At 41.3% G+C, this 26,560-nt stretch overlaps 1 protein-coding gene across 14 annotated transcripts in view; it reads left to right on the top strand.

The window, feature by feature from the left end:
* The window catches only part of ATXN2 (ataxin 2), a 49,428-nt gene that overhangs the window by 7,698 nt on the left and 15,170 nt on the right, over positions 1-26,560 (top strand). For 3 of the 14 annotated variants that reach the window (XM_053959949.1, XM_053959950.1, XM_053959953.1), the window contains exons 3-20: positions 794-853; positions 1,554-1,625; positions 1,831-1,981; positions 8,508-8,632; positions 9,841-9,932; positions 12,533-12,730; positions 13,235-13,413; positions 14,994-15,203; positions 17,314-17,496; positions 18,949-19,137; positions 19,828-19,935; positions 20,819-20,889; positions 21,581-21,888; positions 22,305-22,368; positions 22,485-22,637; positions 23,573-23,633; positions 25,591-25,775; positions 26,393-26,525. In XM_053959949.1, coding sequence (XP_053815924.1) covers positions 794-853; positions 1,554-1,625; positions 1,831-1,981; positions 8,508-8,632; positions 9,841-9,932; positions 12,533-12,730; positions 13,235-13,413; positions 14,994-15,203; positions 17,314-17,496; positions 18,949-19,137; positions 19,828-19,935; positions 20,819-20,889; positions 21,581-21,888; positions 22,305-22,368; positions 22,485-22,637; positions 23,573-23,633; positions 25,591-25,775; positions 26,393-26,525 — 2,542 coding nt within the window. Of the gene's footprint in view, positions 1-793; positions 854-1,553; positions 1,626-1,830; positions 1,982-8,507; positions 8,633-9,840; positions 9,933-12,532; positions 12,731-13,234; positions 13,414-14,993; positions 15,204-17,313; positions 17,497-18,948; positions 19,138-19,827; positions 19,936-20,818; positions 20,890-21,580; positions 21,889-22,304; positions 22,369-22,484; positions 22,638-23,572; positions 23,640-25,590; positions 25,776-26,392; positions 26,526-26,560 lie in introns of those variants that run through there. The other 11 variants (XM_053959947.1, XM_053959952.1, XM_053959948.1 and 8 more) reach the window with 9 other exon arrangements.

The following is a 26,560-nucleotide window of genomic DNA, read 5'->3' as shown; positions in this document are numbered from 1 at the left end:
CAGGAGTGTCCCTAAACTTGTCTGTTCAGCCCAGGAAAGTGGCTGATGTGTTGTCAGCTGAAAAACTCAGAACAGGGCGAGATCCCAAGAGCTGTTTTAGCACCTCTTGTTTTACAAACACAAAGAGATACCAGGTATTGCAACAAAACACCTGCACTGAGGTGAATGTGTCCTCCAGCAGCCTGGGGACACCTGCCCAGCTCTCCCAGTCAGGATTGCAGGTCCTGGTGCTTGCACTGAGTTACTTTGGACTAAATTAATAATAGGGTTTGTGGCAATTTAGCACTGCACAATTTGATGGCTTTAGCTCCTGTTAATGTGTGTAATCAGGGCTGGGAGATGAAAGGATGAGGTTGAGCAGGCCTGAAAACATAATTTTGCTTCTGCAGCTCTGCAAGTACCTTATTCTCTTGATGGTTCTTAAAACCAGCAGGGCTTTTTTTGTTTAAAAACAAAGCCCTGCTGACATCCCTCAAATCTGTGCATATCAGCTGCAGCCAGCCAGCCAGAGAATTTCCTTAATGGAGTGACATTAGGGGCTCTCCTGGGATTTTTAGCTTGTTTGGGAGGGTGTTAGATCTTTAACTGGTCAGAGAAAAGTCAGGGGCCCTCTGAAAATCTCCCCTGGCATGTTTAATATTAATATTTAATAATAAACATTCCATGTATCTTGCCTGAGTAAGATTTTTACCCAATGTTTCTGAGATTTTTCTGTGTACTGATGAAAGCCTGGGTTGGGTGCTCTGGCTTTTGGAATTTCTTCAGTATTCATGATGGCTTTCTTATTTTTCAGATTTCTTTTGATGGCATCTATGCAAACATGAGAATGGTTCACATACTCACATCAGTTGTTGTAAGTCTTCATCTTTGGAAGAATGGTTCTTATATGACAGGGCATTGTTAACTAATCCACTAATTGTAATATAAAGGAGTGAATATTAAACTTTAAACACTTTTTGCCAAGGTTGAGCTTTAAAGGATCACAGAAATTTTAGGCTTGGAAAGGTTTAACTGTGATTTGCAGAGGTACAGCAGATTTCTTAGGTGCACTGGTTGTATTTTGAATTTCCTGTCTTTAGAGAGGTTCTGGATAAATAAATGAGTCCATGTGCAGATATTAGAAACCTTACTCCCAAGATTTTAAGGGAAGCCCTGACAAGGCAAAATGAAGTAAGGCAGACTGTCCCACATCTGCTTGAGGCCAGGATAAGCTTTTATCCTTATTTGTACTCACACAGGCACAGATTTGGGGTTTGCACAAAACCTTCTTTGTGTGTTTTAACTGGTCAAGAGTCTTGTGAGAACCGAATATTCTCCAGTGAATATCTTAAATCCCTTCAGAACTGCCTATACACACACCCAGCTATTTGAATTTGCAGAGCACAGCAGTGTATTTATAAATGGGCAGATGCTGAATGAGGAAATTTGGCTAAAAATTGAGCTGTATTTTTACAATTTGGACCTATGTAAAGAACACATGTTTAAGAAAATCACTGTAATGTCATTTGTTATGTTGGTAGAAAGCTATATTCTCATTTTTTCTTGCTTTCTAGGGATCCAAATGTGAAGTACAGGTGAAAAATGGTGGCATATATGAAGGAGTTTTTAAAACCTACAGTCCTAAGGTAATTTTTGACATTTTGACTTCTCCCTATTGTGAAAATTCCTAATACCGAATAACCAACATTTGATTAAAATTTAAATATTTACTCTGAATTATTTTTACTGTTCATGCCTAGATTTAAAGCAGATTGTAAATACTTAGTTTTTTTGCAAATATGTGACATTTTTGTGCAGTAAAGCAGTGCCCTGTGTTTGTATTTGCCACAGTGTGATTTAGTGGTTGATGCTGCTCATCGGAAAACTGCAGAATCCAGTCTGGGGCCAAAACGGGAGGACATCCTTGAGAGTATCTTGTTCAAGTCTTCAGACTTTGTTATGGTGCATTTTAAGGATATGGATACCAATTATGCCAGAAGAGGTATATTTGTTTCAATTTTTTAAAAAATGTTTTCAGATTATAATTCAAGGTTTTTTTTGAAGTAGATGCTTTAGGATCCAAAACACTGAAGTTCATATTTAGATTCGTAGTTCTTAAAGAGTACAAAACTTCAGCACCTTGTGAAATGAGAAATTCATCAATTTTAAAAAAATGTATTTTTGAGTAGCTGTTTTGGTGTCTGGAAAGCAAAGCCTTAGTGGTTTTTCAGAATATTTTGTAGATTCTATGGGAGGTAGACACATTTTTGTAAATGGCTTTTTAAATTTCTCTGTTAAGTGTTATACAAGAATCATTGAATACAGAAACTCTTGGGAAAAAGGTTATTTCTCAGAGTTGAGATACATAGAGTCCATACTGAGGTAACTTCTGTGTCTAAACATGCATTCAGAGAAATATTCTATAAATACTCCTGCAAAAAAAGCTAGAAATTCTTTTAAAATCCTCTATTTGTGTTTTTCAATTTCTCCTTTACTTCTTGTAGACCTGTAGGTAAAGAGATACAGAAATACAGAGAGGTGACAGACAAATCTTAAAATCTTGAAGACAAACTGTTCAAATTAAACAATTTTGCAGGCAGTCTTCATACTTTTAATGTCTGACCTCCAAGCCCCTGATTGTTTTTCTGGAACCTCAGAGCTCATGAGTCAGTTCTATTCCTTTGCAGATTTCTCTGGTTTTGGACAGCAAATCTCCAGAGTTTTTATGCTTAATGTTGCTGATTTGCTGGGATAAGGAATAAAAGGAAATACAAGTTTTTATGGCATGGGGTGAAATTGTCTCTGTGTACATTTACAGGCTGATTAACAATTGTCACAGGAGCTCAGTGGTTGTTGGAACACAGGTTTTATTCCCATTAGCAGGGACTGAGAGATGGCTAGAGACCTGAGGACATTTAATGAGAATTTCTCTCTTCACCTTGTGTTTGTACCTGTTCTTGCCTGATCTAAAGCTGCAGAATGAGAGGTTTGTTGTTTCAAGGAATTTTTGCTTTTCCCAGATGATGATGCATAATGTCAGAGCAAATGCAGCATTGAAATGCAGATAAGTTCCAGGTTCTGGATGGGACTTGGAATTTAAATTACATGAGAGCTGTTTTATAATGGGTTTGGTATGAACATCACTTTAATGTAAATGCAAACTGGGCTCTCCCTCACCCAATCTTTATAGATTTTGAGCAGACTGAATGAGGAATATACTACTGCTTCTAGGAATAATTGCTCCATGGACATTTTTTAGAAGGAAATGACTGTTTCAGGTTGAACAGTCCCTCAGTTCACTTTATTAGGTGGAATGACTGAGTCTAAATCTCTTAAATACTGGAGAGCTGAAATAAAGCCATAAAAACTTAGAGAAAGATAAACTGGAAGGCTGCAGAACTTGATAAGTCAGAGTGGGTGAATTAATCTGCTTTCCATTTTGTCCCAAAAATACATTATCTGGAAATGACACTTGAAAGTGTAACTCAGTCTCTGATCACACCTTCAAATTAGAGCAATGAGGGGCTTTTTGCTTCCTGGGAAATTAAATAAGCAAGGATTCAAAAGGCTGGAAGTTTGTGAATGTGCATGAAGGAACTTCTGGCCTTTGTTCTTGTAAATAAACCCAAATCTCTGTGGTACTGGATGATTTAGAGTGAAAACTGACTATGAACTCCTGCCTGAGAACTCGGTGCTCCTTGTTTTGGGAATTGTCCCTGCTTGGTGCTGTGGTTACACTTTTACCTAGGAACAGAGACTTTTAAATTGTCTAACCCTCAGTGGTTCTTGATTTTCACAGGCAGGTGAGGAGAATTTGGGAATACTTGGTTGGAAAGGCTTTAAAATCATAGTCAAATAAAAAGGCTTTTCACGAGCTCTCCTTTGGGAGGATGTTGGGGTGTGATGATCCTTGTGGGTCCCTTCCAACTCAGAATATTCTGTGATTCTCTCTGTGTAATTTCTTACCCTGTAGGAGACTTCTAGATTTTGTGGAGCCTTTGAACTAAATAAATTCCTGCAGAAGATATTGTTTTGAAAATTTTAATACATCCCAATTCGGTATAAGTACCTATGGATTTTATTCTGGCATTTGTTCCCTGCTGGGCTGGAGGAATGTGGGCAAATGGGCTCCTGCCTGTGGGTCTGGGTCTCCTGGTCCACCCTCAGGTTTGAGTAGCAGAGATGTTCTCTGGATTCTGAAAAAGAGACTGGAAGAGGAATGGGAAAGAGCAGCAGGTGGGGAGGAAGGGAATGGGATGGAGTGTCCTTTCAGAAGAAGGAAAACAAAGTTGTGTGTGAAAAGCCTCTGCCAGAGCCTGCCAGGCAGCTCCCAGTGCTATCACAGCCCTGCAGCTTTGGGGCAGGGAGCTGATAACCCACCCAGAGAGTTCAGGGGAGGGAACAGCACTGCAGGCCTGGGGGGTGGAACTGGAGCAGCACACGTGGGTTTGTGCCAGGCATGACACTGCACCTTCAGAGGCACCCCAGGGGAAAGCCTGGGGTCTGCCCAGATTGTAGAAATTGGGAGGGTTGGGAGAAAAATTGGTAGGTCTGCACAGGGAGGGGTGTTGTGGCTGTGAATGTTCAAAAAATCAGGGTCCCTCTTTCCTGGGCCTTTATTTGCAGCTCTGTCAGCCTGCACAGACCTTGCAGCTCCTGGAGGTGCTTGTTTGGCTTCCAGAGGAAGGGGAGGGAGTCACCTGAGGGTCTCTCTCTGTGGAATTGAGGTTTGCTGCAGTACAGGCAGGCTGATGAATGAAACATGCACTGGGAAATTCAGGTGAAGCTGTATTATATCCATCATTCCCTTTTCAGACTGTTCTGTCTGCTCCTAAAGGGAGACTGACACTGATTTCTGTATAAGCAGAGGAAATCAGCTGCTAAAAACCCACTGTCAGTGCAGGCTGGAATCCTTGGCTGTACATTAATATTAGCACATCTTTCTGCTTCACCTTTGAGATCTTGCTGCTGCTGGGTGATTTGGGCTCCTGATTGATGCAGGAGGTTCTGTTTCTCCTGATTCTACACAAGAAGTGTTTCCTGGGAGCCCTGAACACTGATCAGTCCACAGAGCTGGTTTGCATGGCATTCAAATTTCAGTAAGGCTTTGCAGTTGGCTTCTCTTCAAAGACAAGACAATTCAAACATCATAACTTACTGCTAAAGTAAAAGACTTCTGCAATGTTTCTATTGTTTTTTGGCACACTGAGGAAAATACTACAAATCCAATGAAAAGAAAGGCAGAAGAGAATTGGCTATTTAAGTTTTTCCTTGAATTAGCTCTGAGAGTGGCATCCTTCCAGAGAAAGTGTTGCAAGGGGAATAGCAGAAGGCATCTTATGAACAAAGGAAGGAAACGTTGGCTCTGCAGAGCCGGTGGTAACTGGTTTTAATGTTTCAAATCAATAGTAAGTAGTTACAAAACAAATCAAAGCTTACTGTTGAAACCTTTAAGGTGAAAGCTCAGTTTACTTTGACTTGATCAAAGCTTCAGTGAGTGCCATCAGCACCTTTGGCACGTAACACTGATTGGTTTAATGGCATTTCAGCTGCAGACTGGCACTTAATTGCACATTTGTGCTCTTCACCAAAATCTGTTTGTGAAAACAAGCATGTTAGACATTGAAATTAATTAAACCCGGACTCTTAATTGCTCTGCTCTGGCACTTTTTTCTTTAACTCAGTCAGTAGCACACACTTGAGGAATTTGCCCCAGCTGAGTTTTTCGCAGAATGTGGATTTTTAATTTGCCTTAATATGAATTTCCATTGCATGGAGCTCTCCTTGGGATTTTTTTTCCATTAATGAAAAGTGATTTTTTTTTTTTTACCAGGCTTTAAAACAAGGTCTTTGATACCCAACTCCTCTGCTTAGGAAAGGTCACATTAAGCAGGTACAGAAGCAGTGGGGGCTAATTGAGTGTTACAGCCTCAGCCCCTTGTTTCACCAGGTTCCATTTGATCTTTAACTGGGGTTTTACCATGTAGAAAAGGGATTGATTAAAAATTTGGCCTTGTCAAGGTGTCATGTGAATTGCTCCTTCAACAGCTCAGAGATAAGAGACACCAGATAAGGGGGAAGCTGAGCCTGGGCAGTGTCTTGTCAGTTATTGCTCTGCCAGTCAGCACTTCCAGCAGCAGCTCATGCTTTACCTTCTACTTTATTAATCATCCTAAGAGCCACATTTTTGTTTTGGAAACTGTTATTTTTAGAGGTTTTTACATTCATTCTCAAGTTTGTTTCTGATTAATTTTGGAAGAGGCTTTGCTGGGTTTATAATTCTGGTCTCCCATGTTCCAGGAAAATACTGATCTGTGCCTTGAGGTACCATCCTGCTGCATTTAAACTTTGCCTGGGTGCTCTTGAGAGCACATTGTCTGGCTGGGAGTGCCTTTGTAGCTTGAATTTCTCCTGTCTTTGGGTTTTCTTTGAGTTGTAGGGGTTAAACAGGCAAAGTCTCACTTGTGGCTTTCATGGTAAAATGAGAGAGGAACGCAGAGCAGTGGAGCTCCCTGTGCCCTGTGATATCCTGGATTTACTGGGAAACTCAGCAGTGACTGCACACATCCTACTCAGACCTGTAGCACTTGCTGATAGTGGAGTTTTTGTTTTGACTTGGGTGTTTTTTCTGTCTGTATCATTACAATAACAGCGTTTCTGAATGTTTATGTGGTTGTTTAAATAAGAAAATTAGTGGGTTGAGTAGATGAGTCTTGTTAAGCTGGTATTTTATTCACAGCATCCAAAATGGCACAGTTGTGTAGAGTTTGCCTGGAGGAATTTAATAGAAATTAAGGAAACACCCTTCTGAAAAACAGATTGCCTTCATCAGGTGCTGCCATCAGGCTCCTAATTCATATTTATCTAATCTCACTGGAGAGGAGCTCCCTCCATTCCCAGAGATGCAGAAACAAATTTCAATTTCCTAAAAGACATAAACAGCCTCCAACTTGGGTTTGGTGTAACATGTCCTGGTCTGAGCAGAAATAAAAGGTGGAATTAATGATGTTTGGGGCAGGAGCAGCACTGGTTTATCTGAGTTAAGCCATGGGGTATTGATAAGGTAAACGCAGAGTTTACATTCTTTAAAATTCTTAAAAATATGCTCTTTAGCTACTGCTTAACTATGAGTTGTAGCACTGTGTTCTGGGTAGTTTCAGATGACATTTGAACACATATATATAGTATATATTATAATAAAGTCTATTTTAAAAGCTGTTTGTGTGAGCATTTCATGGGATAGTGCTGGCTGTTATTAGAGAGACCAAGTCCAGTGAATTTTTATCCAATATATTTGCAGAATTTCACTGTGAGATTGGGTAAAACAGGAATAATAAGCAGTGTCAGCAGTCTCTCTTTAAAGCATCCTCAGTGATTGTGTAAAAGCTGTTACATCAGTGACCAACTTCATATGTTGGGAATTCTTTTCATAATAGCTTTAAAGTTCATTTTATTTTTTTTTAGGCAGATTTTTGTATCTTGCCAGAAGTTAATTTAGGCCATGTTTTTCCTTATCTGGCACTGCCTGGTGGTTTGATTTCATCTTTTCTAAAGGTCTGAAATGTTTTCTCCTTGTTTTATCAGCAGAATGATGATGATAGGAAATTCTGGATTGAAGATTTATTTACTTTAGGCTGATTTATTTATTCATGAGCTTATAACAAGCTTATTTGATTCTTTTAAAGTTCTCTGTGTAGTTCTGAGATCCAGTTGCTTACAAATACAAAAGCTGGTTGAAAGGCTTTAGATATATTTTTACAGCACTTGTAATACTCTGGTATTATTCCTTCTTAAGTCTGGCTTGAATGAAACATGAACGAGTCAAAATAAATGTTTGTGATCTTTATTTTTTGATGTTTTTATAATTTTTATAAACAATAGAAGAACCTTACTGGTTATTTATTCTCTTGTGTTGTTGAGAACAAAAAGTAGAGAGTTCCTGGATTTTTCTGTATGATTTGGATAAGCTGCTGCTTGGAAAAACTCTGGCAGGAGAGGAGACCCCTCTGTTCATGTCACAGGAAATGGGAGCACCAAGCTGATGGATAATTGCTCTGTTGGTGTGTTGAGGAGTTGTGGAAATAGAAGAAATGTGGATATTTGAAAGGAAAATTGTATTTTGCCCATTTAGGGAGTTGCTTTACTGCTTTTTTGATATTTGCACACTCTTGTGGTGTGCAGTTGGAAAAGAATTTTATACAAGTCTTCCGTTTTCTAGAAGAATAGGGATCCTTGTGTTGTCCTTTTTTCTCTTTTTCTCTCCCAAATATACATGTAATTTTAGAAAACATTTTGAAACAACTGAAAATAATTCTATTTTCTGATATGGGAGAAGTTAGTCTGTACTTGCACAGTTACTTTAAGTCTGGAGTAGGCACCTTTCTGATGCCCAGCAGCTCCAAGAGAAGGGGAATGACGATGTTGTACCTGTGATTCAGCTGTGTTTGAGCTGCTCCTCAGCTCAGAACCAGTGTGCAAACTTACCCAAACTGGTCTCACTGGTCCCAACCCTTCCCACTCTGTTGCAGATGCTTTTACTGATTCAGCCATCAGTGCTAAAGTTAATGGAGAGCACAAGGAGAAGGATCTGGAGCCATGGGATGGAGGAGAGAACACGGCTTCTGAGGAGCTGGAGGCGCTGGAGACCGATGTCGTGAGTGATGCTTTGATCATCTTTGGCCATCAGTAGAAAATGAGCTGTTTCCCTGGACATGCCTTGAAATAATTCCTTAATTTCAGTCTACTAATGAACTTTGGAGGAGCAAAATTGCTGTCCTGCATTGTGCTGGTGGATGCTCAGTCTTTGCCAGCAGCTGCCACAGCCCTTTGGAACGATCTGCCTGAGAATAGCTGCCTTTCAAATGGCACTTTTGGCAAATTCTGACCAATGGCAGCTGCTGTGGTAAGAGCTGTGTTGGACTCCAGGACCCAAATAGCAGCTTTTTGTTAAGGACTCCAAATCCAGCAATGCCCCAGAGTGATTTATGTTCAATCAGAGCATTCCTGTCTGGCTGTCATTGCACTTGGAAATGATGGGGAGATTGTGCTCAGCTCAGTGTCCCTGGGCTGCAGATGGAGAGAATTGATGGGAGCTGACCCAAGCACAGGGACAGTCTCAGATTATGAATCATTAGATGAAGAATATGGCCTCAAATGCCATGTCCTCATATATCACAGCAGTCAGCTTTTCCTCAAGCAGAAATTCTTGTAGCCAGGTGTTCAGGCTCTGCAGTGTGTTCAAGGAGATAATATCACTGATTAGAGCATATTAACTTTGGGTAGAACAATTCTCCTGTCAGTTTTGGTGTCCGTACTGTAGAGCTGAGGTTTATTGGAATACCCAGTACTCTCAGTGCTTTTCTAAAATATTCAAAGCATTTATTGTTGTGCTTGAGTGCTGTGATAGCAATTTTACTGAAGTGGGGGAGTTGTGCAGATCAACAGGAGTCTTCTGCCTCTGGTGCCTCTCAGGTAATTCCATCAATGCTTTTGAAAAGTTTCAGAAGTGTTAATTTGCACTTTTTAGAAAAGGCAAAAAAGATATTAATGTATGTATGTCTTGCTAGCCAGTAGTCTTCTTGTACAGAGTGAGCATGTACTTAAAAAAAACCCCACAAAAACAATACCAAGACTCACAACAAACAAAACAAAAAAAAAGGAGGAATTTTGACGGTAGAATCTGTGCAGCTGATGAACAAAGCTCCCTGAAATAAACTGTGGCATTAATAACTTTGTTATCTGGACAGCGAGTTCATAGGTCCAGGAAAAAAGGCAGAAGGTTTAACTTCTGCCATCAGCCCTTAATTTGAAGGGAATGTGTTTCCAGTGTCATTTTGAAAAACAAGCATCATTTTCTTCTAGTCTAATGGATGGGATCCCAATGACATGTTTCGTTACAATGAAGAAAATTATGGTGTAGTGTCAACTTATGACAGCAGTTTATCTTCTTATACGTAAGTTCCAAAATATTTTGTTATTAGATTTGTATTGAATGTTCTCCCTGGTTTGACAAACTTTATATTCTGCAGCTCATTTTGCATAGTTTCTGAAGTTGTGGAATCAAATAACTGCAAAAGCAATGAATGAATGGTGCTTAAGAAACCTTGCCAGCTTTCTGTGAATAGTTAGATGTAGAAATCTTTATATATTCCCTTAAATGGGCACAGCTCATTCCCATTGCAGAGTTTTCTGAATTTAGCCATGCAATAAGGCTTGTTTCTCGCAGAAACTTCCAGGAATAGGGTGGAAAGCTGTGAATTAATCTGTATGTAGCTGCTACACCTATAGTTTTTTGTTTAACCTAGCAGAGCAGCTTGGCTAAACCCTGATTTTACTGAGACAATTGATCTGGAACATACTGGAATGCTGAAAAGCTGCTGATAAGCAGGGTGGGGGTTGTGTGCTTGTTTAGCAGACTTGTCCAGCTCTAAACTGAAGTTTTAGTTAAATCTAATAACAACTGGAATATAGAAGTAGTATAAAGGCTGCTCTGGCTACTCTGGCAGTGATTTGTTCCCCAGAGTCTGCAGCTCTAATGTTCACTGCAACTGCAACACAAATGGACTGCAGATGTTCACAGCCATTGTGAAATGGCTTCAGGATTTCCCCACTCTTTTAACCCCCGAAGCAGAAACTGATTTTTTTGAATATCAAGGAATAGCAGTGAATATTTTGATTTTTTTTTTTTTGTGTGTGTGTGTGCACTTGTCTACAGGTCTCTGATTCAACAATATGATTTCTGTGTTTTGTGCAAATGGACCTGTGACATGGTGATAATCAAAGTGTCCTAATCAGCTTATGTTTGAATCCTGGGGAAGCTGTCCTTTCCTTCCCTTCACTGCTCTAAGTACTTTTTGTACTTTTGAACTTCAGCCTTCCATCTTTCTGCTTTCTGGATATTAATGGAAACAGATTAAAAACATGAAGGTGGCTTTAAATTAATTAAAAAAAAAAATTTTCCCCCTAGTCAAGCAACTTGCTTTGCATATCAGTCTGCTAAACTGGGAAGCTCTTTTCCTGCTTTTCCACTAAATGCTTAGATGTGCAGCTGAAGGGTTTATTGTTTGATTGTTTTCTCTTCCTAGAGCTAAGCAGTAGCAGGTAGAGTTTGTCAAACTGCATCAAGGTACAAGTTTGTTTTCCAGCAAATGTATTGATCATCACCAGGGTTCTGAACAATGTCATCCTGTCCATCCCCTTTCTCTCATCTTTAAAGGCCTCTTAGAAAACATGAAATCATTCCCTGCCTCTTTAGGTTGCCATACATCCCTTCATTTTTTGCACTCACTTTAAATAAATGAGGATTATTGGCTGTTCTCCTTTATTGTGTTATGAACAGAGGGGCCTGGCTTTGCATTCATGTAAATCTTACTTGAGCCAAAGCTTTATGCTGAAGAGTTTTATTGAATATTCTTGCAGTTACCATTGATAAGGCCAGTAAATATTTTGACTGGCCAGAAATGTGAGGAAAGACTTGTGCTGCAGTAGCTGAGTGCTGGCTTGGAATTTAGCAAAGCCACTTGTTTTCCTCGTTCTGCCACCAACACTTGAACAATTTTGCATGTATTATTCTATACTTGGCTTGTATCTCCACCCACTTTCTTTGTTTTTCTTCTTTATAGTATTCAAAATATGGGCAGTAGTGATTCTATAATGCCCAACAGAGCATGGGCCAAGCCTCAGCTCTGTTCTGCATTTTTATGTAGCTTATTCTGAAGTAAGGTTGAACAACTTTTGCAACTTGAAGTTAAAATCAGGGGAAAAAATTGGTTTTTTTTTAAACCTGGCACAAATATTAGGACAGGTAAACCCCAAAAATGGGTGACAGAAAGAGGTGCCAGGTATGATCCCATCCCTGGTTGGGTTTTTTCAGTGTTTCAGTGCTCATGTATTGAATTTTGACTTGGTGGCTTTCCTAAGGGACAATTTCTGCAATATTCCATTGCCTGCCATAGAGAGAGACATGGAAAGAATCGGACTGAGGTCCTGGCACTCACAGATGAGTCAGGAATTTTTGGTCCTGTGCTCTGAAGTGTTGCATCCATCTTTTCTGCAGTTCTTCAAGGTACTGGGAGAGCTGAAATTCTATGGCTGGAATTATCAAAGGAGTAAGGATGTCACTCTCTAATTTCAGTAGGATTGTGTCTGCTGGCAATGTGTAAATAGCTAAAAAAAATATTCAAATTTGGGCTCTTGGAGTAGCTTCCTGTGTAAAAAGCAGTCTGAGGCTTTTTATTCCTTATATTCTCAACCATGTTAACAGTTTGGAGCTTTTGCACAGCTTTATGGATTTTTGGGGATTTTAAAAATCCTGTGGAGAAGTTCTGCACCCTGACCTCAGCTCTCTAGGCACGTAAATGGCCCTGAATTTGTCCATAATATCAAACCAGTCCAGGAATTTTGTATTAAAAAAAAGACAGCAAGTCTACTGGCTTAGGAGCAAGATTTTTTTTTCACTCTGACTCGGTTAGAACGAACGCTGTGTGATTTTTGTAACTCCTTTGTGCTTTTGAATGCATTTCAGAGATTCTTTTCCTTTCCATTGTCTTTTTAGGGTGCCATTAGAAAGAGATAATTCAGAAGAGTTTTTAAAGCGGGAAGCCAGAGCAACTCAATTAGCAGAGGAAATTGAATCAAGTGCCCAATACAAAGCTCGGGTTGCCTTGGAAAATGATGAAAGGACAGAAGAAGAAAAATATACTGCTGTTCAGAGAAATGCTAATGAAAGAGAAGGACATGGTGTGAACACTAGGTACTTGAGTACACTGTGAATAGTATTTTTATTTAAATTATGGAGGTATTTTGGTACTGCGGCAGTTTGCTCATTGATACTGGGCTTTTTCAGCAGGCCTGATTAGGTTTGGAGCCTTGTGTAAATAATCCTGTGCTGGTTTTGGCACTCACGCTGACTTGGACACCTCTGCCTGGCCCTGTATTATCTCTGTAGTGAAACAAACTTCCCCATTCTGACCTGTCACCGTGGTGAATTTGTCCCAAATTACAGGAAGGGGCAGTGGTTTCGGTGTGTCCTGGAGAATTTCAGGCATTACTGCTGATCCTTCAGTGCCTGTGGGCTCATAAAGTGGACTGTGTGGCCACTATCAAAAGCCAATTCATGAGGTGACTGTTGGGTCAACATCTGATACTATTTAGACTTTTCTCCTTGGCTTGATGGGAGAAAAAGAGAGAAAATGAGGTGCTTTTTTGTTGCCTCTCAGTTATGTCTCAACACTGATAGAAATTTGCTGTGTTTCAGAGAAAATAAATACATTCCACCTGGACAGAGGAACAGAGATGTCCTGTCCTGGGGAAGTGGAAGACAAAACTCACCGAGGATGGGCCAGTCTGGATCAGGCCCACCAATCTCAAGGTCTGGATCCCACACTTCAGAATTCAGCCCTAACTCTGGAGCAGATCAGAGAGTAGTTAACGGAGGCAAGTATCTGAAATCTGAATGAGTGTACCTCATAACTCTGCAGATAACTACCTCACTTTGTGTTGAAAATGGTGTGGAATTAGTTTGTGTATTTCATCAACCAGGTTAGCATTCATCATTTAACACAGAGGTTGTGAGTTGGATTTGGGCTTGACTTACAAAGGAACACTCATTGCACTGCGCTGTCTGTGGCTTTGCAGAGCAGAAATGTCATTTATTTTCCTCCTCAAACACCTTTGTTTTAGATGATGGTGCACTGTGTGCTTTTAAAGATGAAAAACTGCATCAGCACTGCAAAGCTCTGTGTGGAGGAGCAGCAGTGCTGACACCTGGTGAAAGGCAGTGGCAGGAGGAAGAGCTTCCCTTCCTTTCTGGAAGAGAATAAAGCCACTTGCTTGACTTCATGAAAATGGGAAGGGAGAAACAAGAACAGTGTTAGAGAAAAGCAATCCAAAGCCTTCCCTCCAAATGGGTATTTGAGTATTTTCTGCTGGACACATGGGTAGTATTTCTGACCAGGCATCAGTAGGCACTGCATGGCAGCAATTGGTGTCCCAGAAGCCAAACACCATTTCTGGAGATGGATTTCAGCAGGGCCCTGTCCTCAAGGCATTATTTCTAGAATTTAAAAATGGTATTATAATAAATTGCTGTGAATAAATGAAAAATGTGTAATACTCAAGTGGTCTATCTGGAGAGGAAGTCTGAGAAGCATCTAAAGGTAAGTGAGACTTCCTTTCTAAAACCAGACTCAGCTCTGTAAAGGATGGACAACTGAGCCTTGCCCAAACAATGCTAACCTTGAAATTTGTCTGTAGTATTTGTGGTTTCTCTCACCCTATTACTCTGCTGAATCAACATCATAGACCTAAAATATTCAGAATAGCTTGTAAATTCAATTAATTCTGCTTTGGAAACCATGAGCCCTACATCCTAGATTAAAATCCTCCATTAATACCTCAGATAAGTGATAAAGGCATAAATGTCAGCATTCAGACACTGAACACCGCTGGTTTTTGTAAAGGTCCAGCTCCTAGATGGATATTTACTCATCATTTGGTTTGAAAGTAGCAGTTTGTGTGGTCAGTACTGTTTGTGAACAGCTGTTTGAGAACCTCTGGTAGCTGATAAGGACCTTTGTGGAGTGCTGGGTGCTGTGGAGCATTGGTATGCCAGGCTAACAGATCAAACTTTACTGTCTGTTCCTTAGTAGTGTTTGTAGATCCTAATTAACCCTTTGGGGAGCCTGTGACATTCACAAGTTCAATTTGACCCAAAAACCAAGGCAAAACCAACCCTGCAGAGACTTTATCTCCTCGATTACCACCTCGATCCATCCCCAAAGGGTTAAACCACGGAAAAAAAAACAAAACAAAAAAGAAACAACAACAAAAAAAAAAACAACCAAAAAATCATTTTGTCATATTTTACTTTTTTTTTTTTTTTTCTGTTGACCTCCCCTTCCCCCCTCCCCTTCCCCTTCCCCCAACACCCTCCCCTCCCCAAGTCCCCCCACCCCCCATAATTTTTTTTTTTTCTTTAGTTTTTATACTTTCCTTCATATCATTTGTTCTGTCAGGTGTTGCCTGGCCATCGCCTTGCCCATCTCCTTCCTCTCGCCCACCTTCTCGCTACCAGTCAGGTCCCAACTCTCTTCCACCTCGGGCAGCCACCCCTACACGGCCGCCCTCCAGGCCCCCCTCGCGGCCCTCCAGGCCCCCGTCTCACCCCTCTGCTCATGGTTCTCCAGCTCCTGTCTCTACTATGCCTAAACGCATGTCTTCAGAAGGTACAATATACCACGATTTGTTCATGTTTGGTTTTTTTTTTTTTGTTTTGTTTTGTCTCTCTGTTTTTTAACTCCTCCGTGAGTTGTTAGTTATTGACAAGTCGTTGTTTTTTTTTTTTTTTTTTTCTTTTTGTTGGTTTGTTTTTTTTTTTTTCCCTCTTCATTACTTAACCTATAATTTGTGTTTAACTTTAGTTTATCAGACTATTTCTATTAACCTTTTTTTTTTTTTGTTGTTTTGTTGGTTTGGTTGGTGGCTTCTTTTTTTTTTTTTTTTTTTTTTTTTTTCTGTTTGTTTGATTTGAAGAGCTTTACAAAAACGAAAGAAAGCTGTGAAATTTCCCGAGTTTGGTATGAAATTAAACTCAGCTTTGTAAACGCTGCTCAGTGTCTTAAATTAACCAACAACAACATGCAGGACCTGATAACTTTAGAGAGCATTTTTAGGACTAAAAATTTATATAAAATACCAATTTTAACACAGTTGTTCCACAAAAAGCATAACTACATCATTGAATCACCTCTTGTAAATCAACCAATGACAATAATGATAATAAAAATGCTGTATTCAGAGAAGTGAACTGTGGAATGGGGTAGGATGAGCTGCTTCAAAGGTGAATTTGTAGGAAATTTTTATTCAGAAGTATAAATCAGCTCCCTAGCAGTCAATAAGATACAGAGAAAAGCTGACCTGTGAGTCTTTGGTAGCTGAATGCAGAATTATCCCAACTAAATTTGTCCTGGGAGGGTACAGTAAGGAACATGGTTTATAATTTTTATTTCAAGTGCACTTAAACCCTGCACAGCACAGTGCAGCAAGTGTAGAAAATGCAGAGTGGTTGTGCTGAGCTCCCTGGAGCCTGGCAGTGGGTGCTGCAGCTGGCTCCACTGGAGCCATGGGAGAGAGAGGAATGATCCCTGAGACTCAGCAGGAGCACTGGGAAATGCTCCTGACCAAAAAGTGGGTGGTAGCCACATCTGTCTGGCCTACTGTCCATTTATTGTGGGCTTTTCATGGAGTAAGGAACTGAGAATGCACCTGCAAATTGAATTATTTCTTAGCACCTGTGGTTGGTTTGTCAGGCGTGCAGTGAACTGCTGCTTACTGCAACGTTTAATTCCTACTGCTGCAAGGTTATTCCTGGGAAATGTGTATTTAAAATCCTCACCTGTGTGAAATTTGCATTGAAGTGGACTTGAGGTTCATGGTTAAAATAGAGGCTGACATTTAAAGATTTATGTAACCAGGAAAGGTACTTGGTGTTTTAGAAGTTTTTCTGAAACCTAAAAGCCATTATCTGAACTTAACCCTGTTGCTGACCTGTGTTAAAAATGAGCTGCAATCAGCCAGATTCTGTTCACACACAGTTTTTCCTTTTGAAGTATCAACATTTGAGTCTAATCCTGTGAAGAAAATGTTTATTAGGATGCAAGAATTGTATTGCTGCTTAGATTTGAGCATAACTATGGTGTGGCAGCTGGACAGGCTGTGCAGAATTCCTGTGTTCACTTATGACTTTGGCTTCTGGTGTTAAACATGCATGACTTGAACCTTGGGATAACAATCCCTTGCTTAGTTGCAATTTTTGCTGACTTGGAAATGAATTGTGACCTGCTGCAGGCAATTCAGCCTCGCTGCAGAGAATGCTCTGCTGAAATTCCCCAAGAGCATTGGTCAGCCAGCGGTGACTATAAATGGTTGGGATCACTGACCACCTGACAAAAGCACTGGGAATTTTTTATTTTCTGGAAAAATGTTTGATAGCCTGGAACTGTGCTTATCCAGGGGCAGCTGCACCACTGACCTTTATGGCTTGGCTTGCACTTGGCAGTGGTGGATGCTTGGATTGAAATATTTTAAATCCAGGCCTTGCACACCTGTTTCAGTGCTGATAAAGCCTCTGAATACCCAGGAGCTGCCCTGGGGAGGTGATGAGTGTTGGCAGCCTGGCTGAACCAATGCCTTGGCCTTTTTAGTGCCAATTGCTTGATTTTATTGCTGCTTTATTGAGAGTTTTAAGATGAAATGCAATCTTAAGAAGAGATGTTTGGGTTTTCTGTGGTGGACATGAAGCACTTATTGTGTGGGGTTGTCTTTTTTTTTCCTCAGGGCCTCCACGGATGTCTCCAAAGGCTCAACGGCACCCTCGAGGTCACAGAGTCTCTACTGGTAGGGGTACAATTTCAAGTGGCTTAGAATTTGTATCTCATAATGCACCTGGGGAAGCATCTACTGCTGCAGTGGCACGAGGCAGCCCTTCAGGTGGGACGTGGTCATCAGTTGTCAGTGGGGGTAGGTAAAGCTTGGCTTATTGCAGATGGCTTGCAGGGGGATCCTTAGAGTGGGAATGCTCAGCAGAATCCTGCCTTTTCCAGGCAATTCAGGCTCTGAATAATCAAATACTGGGCTAAGGTTGGAGTTGGGAGAAGGATGTTCCCAGATAGCTGAGTGAGAGTTGGTGCAATATTGTAGAGTCAGGTGCTGTGTGGAGAGAAAGGAAGGAGAAGTGTGGGAATTAGTTGTTGAAAGGTTTCATTTTTAGGGGATTTATTGGAGGAGTTAGAGATTTGCCACTGCATCCCTGAGTTTGGTTATGGCAGCGTGGCTGGATTGTGCTTTACAAAGGAAGGAGGTGTTTGGGTAGAGGAAGGTTGGTGTTAAAAGATGAATTGATACTCAAGTTAAGTTGGATGTACTTCTCCTTTAAAATTTACGTGGATTTTAAGTGGTGATGTTGTTCTTGGCTACTGTAGGAGCAGTTCTAGTGAGTGTCTTATTTTTAATCAGTTAATGTATTTTTTTTAAATATTTGACTTAAAGCTCAGTCTTGTGCCAAAAGTCTAGTCTGGAGCTCTTGAGTTGAGGCCATGTTTTGGTGGGCTGTCAGGAGCTGGATGTTTCCTGGAGGGCAGGAGAGCAGCAGTTTGGTCCTTTTTAGGTACTTTTCGGGTATTTTTTAGCAGTGCAGAATTCTAGAGGAGCCTAGTTGGGAACACATTTCTCAGAAAGAGGGTATAAATTAGACCCACATATGTGGAAAAAACTTCAGCTCTTCAATTGTGGCATTATTTGTGATCCACCTTCCCTGTTTATATGTTATTAACATGCAAGTAGGACTGTTAAACCACTTGCCTGCCTTTCTGCTCACTCACTGGGAGTTTATATGTGACAAAAAAGCACAAGTGGGATGAGCAGGAAGCAGGAGCTACAACTTACTGTTCAAAGAATACACAACTTTCCTTGCTGCTTTAACACAGGGGCAAAAATCTGCCTAAAAGCACTCTTTTTTTCAATAGGCTGTGTTGTTTTTTTTCCAGCTGACAAACCTCCAAAAGAGGACGCTGTAAAATGGATGTGTTTTTTCAGCCCTCTTTAAAAATGTTTTACGTCTCTTTGCGTGGAGACCTGACCACCTTTTGTGTTCTGCCTGAAGCTGGGTTAATGTGAGCTGTTGTAGTTGTACTACTGGGGGCTTGGGGAAGCATTTTGAAGATTCTTGGTGGGATTAGAGGGCAGTGATAATTTTGTGGGGGGAAAATCTGCAGAGAAATTGCCCCCAGTCTCTATGAAATGCTGCCTTGTAAAGAACTAGATGTGCCTGAAAGGTAAACAGGTTTTCAGTTACTACATAATATCTCACAAAGTGTTTCCAAGCATGTTTGTAGCCATTTTAAAACTAAAACAAACTGCTGAGCAGCTGGGGAAGCTCATCCTATAAAACTGCTTTTTCCTGTTTGTTTCTAGTTCCGAGATTATCCCCTAAAACACACAGGCCTAGGTCTCCAAGGCAGAGCAGCACTCCCATGGGACCAGCTCTGCCTTCTCCTCAGCCTGGTACTATTCCCACTGAATCTGTTGCCATGCCTGTTCCAGCTGCCTCTCCTACACCTGCCAGCCCTGCATCCAACAGAGCAGTCACCCCTTCCAATGAAGGTAAGTGGCCCTCAGTACCTTGCAAATGCTCCCTTTCCCTAATTCCTGACAAGGAATGTGCCCAGGCAAGAGCACAGCTGCTTGCTGAATCTTGGGAAAACTTGGGATATATTTAATTTTTTACTGTGAGTTCCCATTTCTCCAGCTTTAAACTAAGGTTGGAGAGAGGCTTTTTGAGAAGTCTCTATGCTTAATTTCTTGTGCCCTTAAGGATTTATAGGTGTCTGACTTAATTGAGGATTTCTTCTTCCAAAATGAGTTTTGCCTCTTTTTTAAGTTAAAGAAACGCAGGCCACCAGTTTCAGACAAAGGAATGAGGAAAAAAAAAAAAAAACATTCAGAAGCACAGTCAAATGTCTAAGAACTCTCAAGTCTTTGTAGCATTCTGTATGAAGAGCTTGGACTGTTGAAAATAATTGGCTCTAAGTTTATAGTTTGTTCAGCATGGTTAAGGTTTTGTGTATGAAGAGAGGGATGAGTTTAATTGGGTTTTTTTCATTTGACAGTAGGACAGGGAGGGAGCATGAGGGATGATGATCCTCCGGGCACCAACTAGGTAGCAGGAAATGTGTAATTTAAAAGGTTTTTCAAGCTAAAAATGGTTAAATCTCTCCCCTGTTTCTCTCTTGCCTTCTCTTTGGTCAGTTGGAGTTGTGTATAAAAGAATAACTTTGGCAATTTCTTCTCCAGCTAAAGATACAAGGCTTCAGGACCAGAGGCAAAATTCTGCAACTGGAAACAAGGAGAATATAAAGCCAAGTGAGACTTCTCCTAGTTTTTCTAAACCTGAAAACAAAGGTTTGTATCCAAAGCTTTCATGTACTCGAGTGATGTAGGAATTGTGCACACTAAACCTGCTGTCCTGGCTGCTCTAGTTGGCATTTTAAGGAAGGCTTGGAGGCAGTCTGGTGTTCTACAGTGAAATTTGCTCATGCAGTTGTGAAGTGGCACTTTGAAATGTTGTTTGTGACTCATTCCATCAACACCAAGTGTAGAGATGCTCATGTGGATGGTGTGATTTCACTTGCTTTTTTTTCTTTTTTTCCCCCCCTTCTTTCTTTCCCCTGCTCACAGAGCTGCTTTTTAGCTGCCTTTGGACTGAATATGTTTCTTCTTAGAGCTGTGCTCACAATACTTCTGAGCATCGTGGTCAGCAGAGCTTTTCTAACTGTGCTTTTCTTATTAATGCCTTACATTTGTTTGTCTCTGTTCATTCAGTTCTCAAAAAAAAAAAAAATCTTTTCATGTTGTTAAACTGAGAACCAGATTCATTCATTCTCTCATTGGAGAGACCTTTAGGATGAGTCCAGCCATAAAGCTCACCTTGATCAGGGTTTCTCCTTCACTTGCTGTGTTTTGAAATGCTGGCACAGGCTGGGTTGGGGGTTTTGTTGCATGTTCTTTGTGTTCAGAGAGTTCTGCAGTCCCTGCACCTCAGGGCTTCTGCCTTGGTGTGGTGCATCAGAACTAAAGATAAATCAGTTATGTAATGCTCTGCTTTCACAGAGGCTTTCTGTGTGCTCCTACACGTAGGTCATGGAATTGTACCAAATTAAAGCCCAAAATAAGGTGCTGGATTTCTTTTTTATATCTGCAAACCCATTATCTTTCTGCAAACTTAGTAATGTGTATAAAACTTGTATTAGAAATGCTTGGACAATGTTGATCTTGTATTTGGCAGGTGTCTCTCCAATTGTTTCAGAGCATAGAAAACAGATTGATGATTTAAAGAAATTTAAGAATGACTTTAGGGTAAGTTTGTCTCTGTTAGTGGTGTCTTCATTCTCATGTGCGTCCAGATTATTTTAATGAATTGAACACACTGCCTATGTTAACAGGTCTTTATACTTCAGCCTAATGTATGAAAATATCTGTAAGAATTCTTGTTAGGTATTGTAAAATCAATGCTGACTCTTGTTTGTACAATTGCCTAATGCACATAAATGTGAATATTGACTGTACACTGAAAGCAGGACTTGAAACCTTTTTGATCATTAGGCACAAATAATTATCTCACACTCCATATGGAGGAGCTGTTGCAAAATTAAATGAAGAGTTTTGCAGAGGAAAATTGAAGATGAATTCATATTACTTATTTCCTGGTTATAAGGGTTTATTAAATCAGGTTAGCTTTTCAAGTGGTGCTGTTAAATCACTCAGGGGATGATGAGTCCAGAGGGTTGTCTGAAGCTTTCCTGTCACTCTTTAATCAACATACAGGTCACTTGAGTGGCTGAACAGCTCCTTACACAGTGCCAGCTTAAACACTGTCAGTGCCCATGGATTTCTTTCCTAGTAGAAATGGAAATGAGTGCTTTAAAAGGTCATCTCCAGATGATGGAGGCTTGTGGGACTGTGTTTTACTCTGTGTATGTGACAGCATTAGATGGTCTCTCCTGAGTTTTGTATCAATTTAATGAATATATCCCTTGGGTTTTTTCAGTTACAGTCCAGTTCCTCTTCAGATGCAGTGGATCAGCTGCTAAACAAAACCCGAGAAGGTGAAAAATCAAGAGATGTAGTTAAAGAAAAGACAGAATCCACCCCTAAAGAATCTATCATAGAAGCTGGCAGTAACACCAACTCCAATGGTGGCAGTAGCAAACCCAACAGTCCCAGTATTTCTCCTTCCATGAGTAACAGCTCTGAGCAAAAGCGAGGGCCTGAGGTGACCTCCCAAGGTGTACAGACATCTGGGCCTGGAAGTAAACAGGACAAAGAGGATAAAGAGGAGAAGAAGGATACTTCTGAGTGAGTAACCCTGCCTTTTGGAATAAGCACATCTTTATTAACAGCAGACCTTGTGTAGAAGTCATGACTGGGTGACACCTTCCTGGCTCTAGGTGCTGTTACACAGGAGGAACAACAGGGGCCTGCCCTGAAGGTCATCTCCTGACTCAGTGCAGAGCTCTGGTCCTCTTGATGCCTAGTTCATATCTAAAAGCTTATTTCAATGTTTTCCTGGCTCACATGAGCTGTGGTATCAACTGGAAAACTTTTGTGGGTAGTTGTAGTAAGAGTCTCTCAATGAGAATGTTTTTTTGCGTGACATGAGGTGTTTGACTTCTCAGAAATCTGATGGAAATGAGATGTTTCTTAAATTATTAATTGCAGATACTCCTGTAAAAGAATAATGCCCAACTTAATTTTTTGTTCTTTATGTTTAGGCAAGTTAGAAAATCAACACTTAATCCTAATGCTAAAGAGTTCAACCCTCGATCTTTTGCTCAAGTAAGTGATTTGATGCTGTTTATCAGTGCCTTTGAGTAGATCTTTATAAGCCAACCTTTTCCTTGGAGGATACTCAAACTAACCCTGCCATATCCATTGCTCACCTCTGTTTGTAGCCGAAACCTTCTACTACACCAACCTCCCCTCGTCCTCAAGCTCAGCCCAGCCCCTCCATGGTGGGGCATCAGCAGCCAACCCCCGTGTACACTCAGCCTGTTTGTTTTGCACCAAATATGATGTACCCGGTTCCAGTGAGCCCAGGCGTGCAGGTAAAGTGCTGCAAACTCCTCACCACTTCACAGAGATCCTCAGGAAGCTGAGCAGGCTTAGGAATCCTAGAATGGCTTGGGTTGGGAAGGGCCTTAAAGATCAGCAGCTTGGGAGCTGTGAGTTAAAACAGTGAAATAGTACAACCTGTATTGCTCTTGTAAATATAAATCATGTTGTTGTTAAGTTTTGGCTGTGTAAATACTGACTTTTCCCAGTGCTCCCTCAGTCTGGATGTTCAAATAATTCCAAACACTTGTAGATGCCAGCAGCCCACATTTATTGTGGATCTGTGCAGGTTTCCTCCCAGTTCTCCAAGCATAGTCTCTCACTCTGCAACTGTTTCTTTGTTTCTAGCTGTGTCCCACTGGTTTCTGGTTGTTGTAGGGAGCACTGGGATTTCAAATCTAGCTCCATTATCAGAGAATCGTGGAATATCCTGAGGTGGAGGGGATGCACAAGGATCTTCAGCCCATCTCCTGGCCCTGCACAAGACACCAACAATCCACCCTGTCCCTGAGAGCGTTGTCCAACCTCTCCCGGAGCTCTGGCAGCCTCAGGGCTGTGCCCGTTCCCTGGGGAGCCTGTTCAGTGCCCCAGCACCCTCTGGGGGAAGAACCTTTCCCTGATCCTTCAGCCTCACCCTCTCCTGACTCAGCTTTATACCAAAAAGCTGCTGTGGGGCTGTCAGGTTGAGCCCAGTGCCTGCAGTAGCAGCAGTAGCATTCCTGGGCTGGTTGTTGCCAACCATCTGGTCTTAGTTGTGTGTCCATGCAGACTTAATGACACTGATCCAAGAAAATCTCATAGGTTAGGCAGAGTTCACTAAGCCCTGTAGCAGAACAGAGGGAAACACATCAAAGCTGAGTGGGGCCCCCACCCCAGCACACACTGAGTTTTTAAAGGAATATCATACCTTCAACTTCTTCTGTTTCAGCCTTTGTATCCTATTCCCATGACGCCCATGCCAGTGAACCAAGCCAAGACATATAGAGCAGGTAAAGGTGAGAATAATACTGCCTGTTTGGTTCTCAGTCTGCATGCAGCATGGCTAAATGACAAATGTTTGTGTGTTTTCTAATCCATGGCAATTTGGATTCAATCAATATTTTAAATGCTATTTTTATTAAAGGGAAGTAAGTGGAAATACTAATGGATTTTTAGATAAACTAATTCAGCTAAAACATGCCAGGTTTGAGTAATGGGGGGTTGCTTGGTTTGGAGTCTGATTTGATAAACAGGAAAACATCTCTGTTACTTGGAGCATTAGGGTGAGCTGATCATCTCCTGTATTTCATACATATTACAGGTTTGTTTAAAGGGAACTTCTCTGCTGGTTTTCTGTACTGGTTTGCAGCAGTGCCCCAATTGGTGCTTTAATAGAGGGGGGTTTTTAACAACATGCAGAGTCACTATTTCTCCAGGAAGAGTTTGCTCTGCTGCCCTTCTGGAAAGAGCTGGTTCCAGTTTGTTCTTGTTCATTCCTGCTGGGCCAGTGACTGAACAGCTGGACTAACACTGACAATGCCACGTGTTTAAGTGACACCCGTGGCTCTGGAGTCATGATGGGTGGTGAGATGTTCCCTGGGCTGGGCAGGGCAGTGAGGGAGCAGAAAGTGCCGCTCTTGTTCTTGTGCTCCTGTTCCAGGGAATGCTGTAACTGTGCCCAGTGAATGCTTCTGCAGTGGCAGCCAGTGCTGCAGGACAGGACCAGCACTGCAGCTCCAGTCACTGCAGGAGGAAATTGTTTCCTGCTGTTTAGAAACAAACAAGTGGCCTTTATCAACCTAGGGGAGACAAAACCCTGCAATGTATTTCTGTGTTAAAACACAGTAACTTCACTGTGGCCTCACCCCTGAAATCTTCTGGTTAGTAACACTGTTTTAAGCAGAAATACATTGCTGAGTGCTGCTTGCTGGGTGAGGCAGCTCCAATTCTGTGTTCCTTTTTAAGTTCCAATATTTCCTGCATATCCATCTGTGTGCAGCACAGCCCTGTGGGAGCTGCCTGGGTTACAGCTCTGTGCCTTTACACTGTTCAAGTTGCCTCCTGTATTTACTTCTTTCTGTTGTTGATCTGCAGTGTAAATAAAATCATTGAGTGAATTTACGGATGTTTTCAGCATTTCCCTCTCCTCTGCCTAAGAGATTTGGGGCATTGCCCCTGCAGTGAAGTTTAGAGGAGCTTGAGGTAGCTCTGTTAATAGTTGCAGCCTGACTGCAGGAAGCTGAAGCCCTCCTGAAGCTCTCCTGGAGCTCCCAAGCCCATGCTTTATAGGCTGAATTAGTTTGTTCCAAGTGAGTTGGGTGGTCACCTTCCCAGGAGAGCTCAGGTGACCCCACACTGCTCTGCTCTTTTCATCTTTCTTCCCTCTTAATTATTCATACTCCTTATAGGTTTTATCTCCCTCAGTGTTATCTGTGACCTAAAATTTGCCTTTTGCTACCTGAGGGATAGCACAGAGCTCAAAAGATGTGAATACCTCGAGTTGTGGCTGGGTGGAGATCTTTGTTGTCCTCTCCTCAGCCATAAGCACGAGACATTTTAACATAAAGCCTCAGATTTCCAGCTGATGGAGCAGTGGCAGAGTTGTTCCCATAGAGGGTGAAAAAGCCTTTTAATTGGTTAATGTAGGTATCCTAATACAACCTTTCTCTTCCACTTCTGATTCTGGTCAGTCTTTCTCTCCCTCCACCTTTCTTCCTTCACAAAAAGGGCAGGGCTGGGTTTGTGGCTGTGTATATCCAGCCCAAAGGCAGTGATGAAAATCAAGTGTTTCCTGGAGAAACTCCTCTTCACACTGTTCCTTTTTGACAGAGCTCTAACCCATGGCTAAAGGTGTGGGGTGAGGCTATTCCACGTGGTCCCAATAACGTTATTATAACGTAGAACCTTTCAGGAAGCTCCAAATTTTTTTCTCTGTGTTTCTAACATGAGACAATCTTTGTTTTTCAGTACCAAATATGCCCCAGCAGCGGCAAGACCAACACCACCAGAGCACCATGATGCATCCTGCCTCAGCAGCAGGCCCTCCAATTGTAGCTACTCCACCTGCTTACTCTACACAATATGTTGCATATAGCCCCCAACAGTTTCCTAATCAGCCTCTTGTGCAGCATGTGCCACACTACCAATCTCAGGTAAGAGTCCTTTCCATGCTCCTGATCAATCCACAAATAATGAAGTGGTTCAGAGCTAAATAACCCCCTTGTGTCCTGTCCTGAGTCACCCTGAAGAGTTTCTGTGTTCTGGAGCACACGTGGTGATCTTGGAATGTGCTTCAAAGCCTGTAACAAATTTTAAGGTCCTAATGAATTTTAATGTCCTAACGAATTTTAAGGTCAGTTTAGAAGTTGGCATTTATTATTGATATGGTTTTTTTAGCTCTTTGAAGAATTTCTTTAGGTCATGGCCAGCACATCTCCTGGTTAAGTGTTCTAAAAATAACTTACTTGGTGGACTGCTCTTACTTCAAAGGCTGTTAAATCTACATGTGTAATTGGATAAATGTATAAGCTTAGTGCAATATTAGAGTAGCAAAAATTGGACATGTCCATGTTTGCTGTCAGTTTCTAGCCCTTAAATTTTGGAAACAATTGGGACAATCTCAACAGTGTGAAATCCTCAGCTCGCTCTGCGTTTGAGCAAGGCCGAGCTGCCGCCGTTTCAATCCCGACTGTTGAGATGACAAAAAGTTTCTTTGGAGTTAATTGTTAACCCAATTAACTGTGTGTTTTTTCCTTTGTTCTGCCTGCAGCATCCTCATGTTTATAGCCCTGTAATACAGGGCAACGCTAGGATGATGGCCCCACCAGCACACGCACAGCCGGGTTTAGTATCTTCCTCTGCAACACAGTACGGTGCGCATGAACAGACACATGCTATGTATGGTAGGAAACGTTTTGTGTTATATGTAACTTTTTAA

This window comes from Vidua chalybeata, chromosome 18 (assembly GCF_026979565.1).
Source record: "Vidua chalybeata isolate OUT-0048 chromosome 18, bVidCha1 merged haplotype, whole genome shotgun sequence".
Lineage (NCBI taxonomy): Eukaryota > Metazoa > Chordata > Aves > Passeriformes > Viduidae > Vidua > Vidua chalybeata.
The sequence above is the reverse complement of the archived record's forward strand: the minus strand, read 5'-3'. Positions and strand labels throughout refer to the sequence as shown.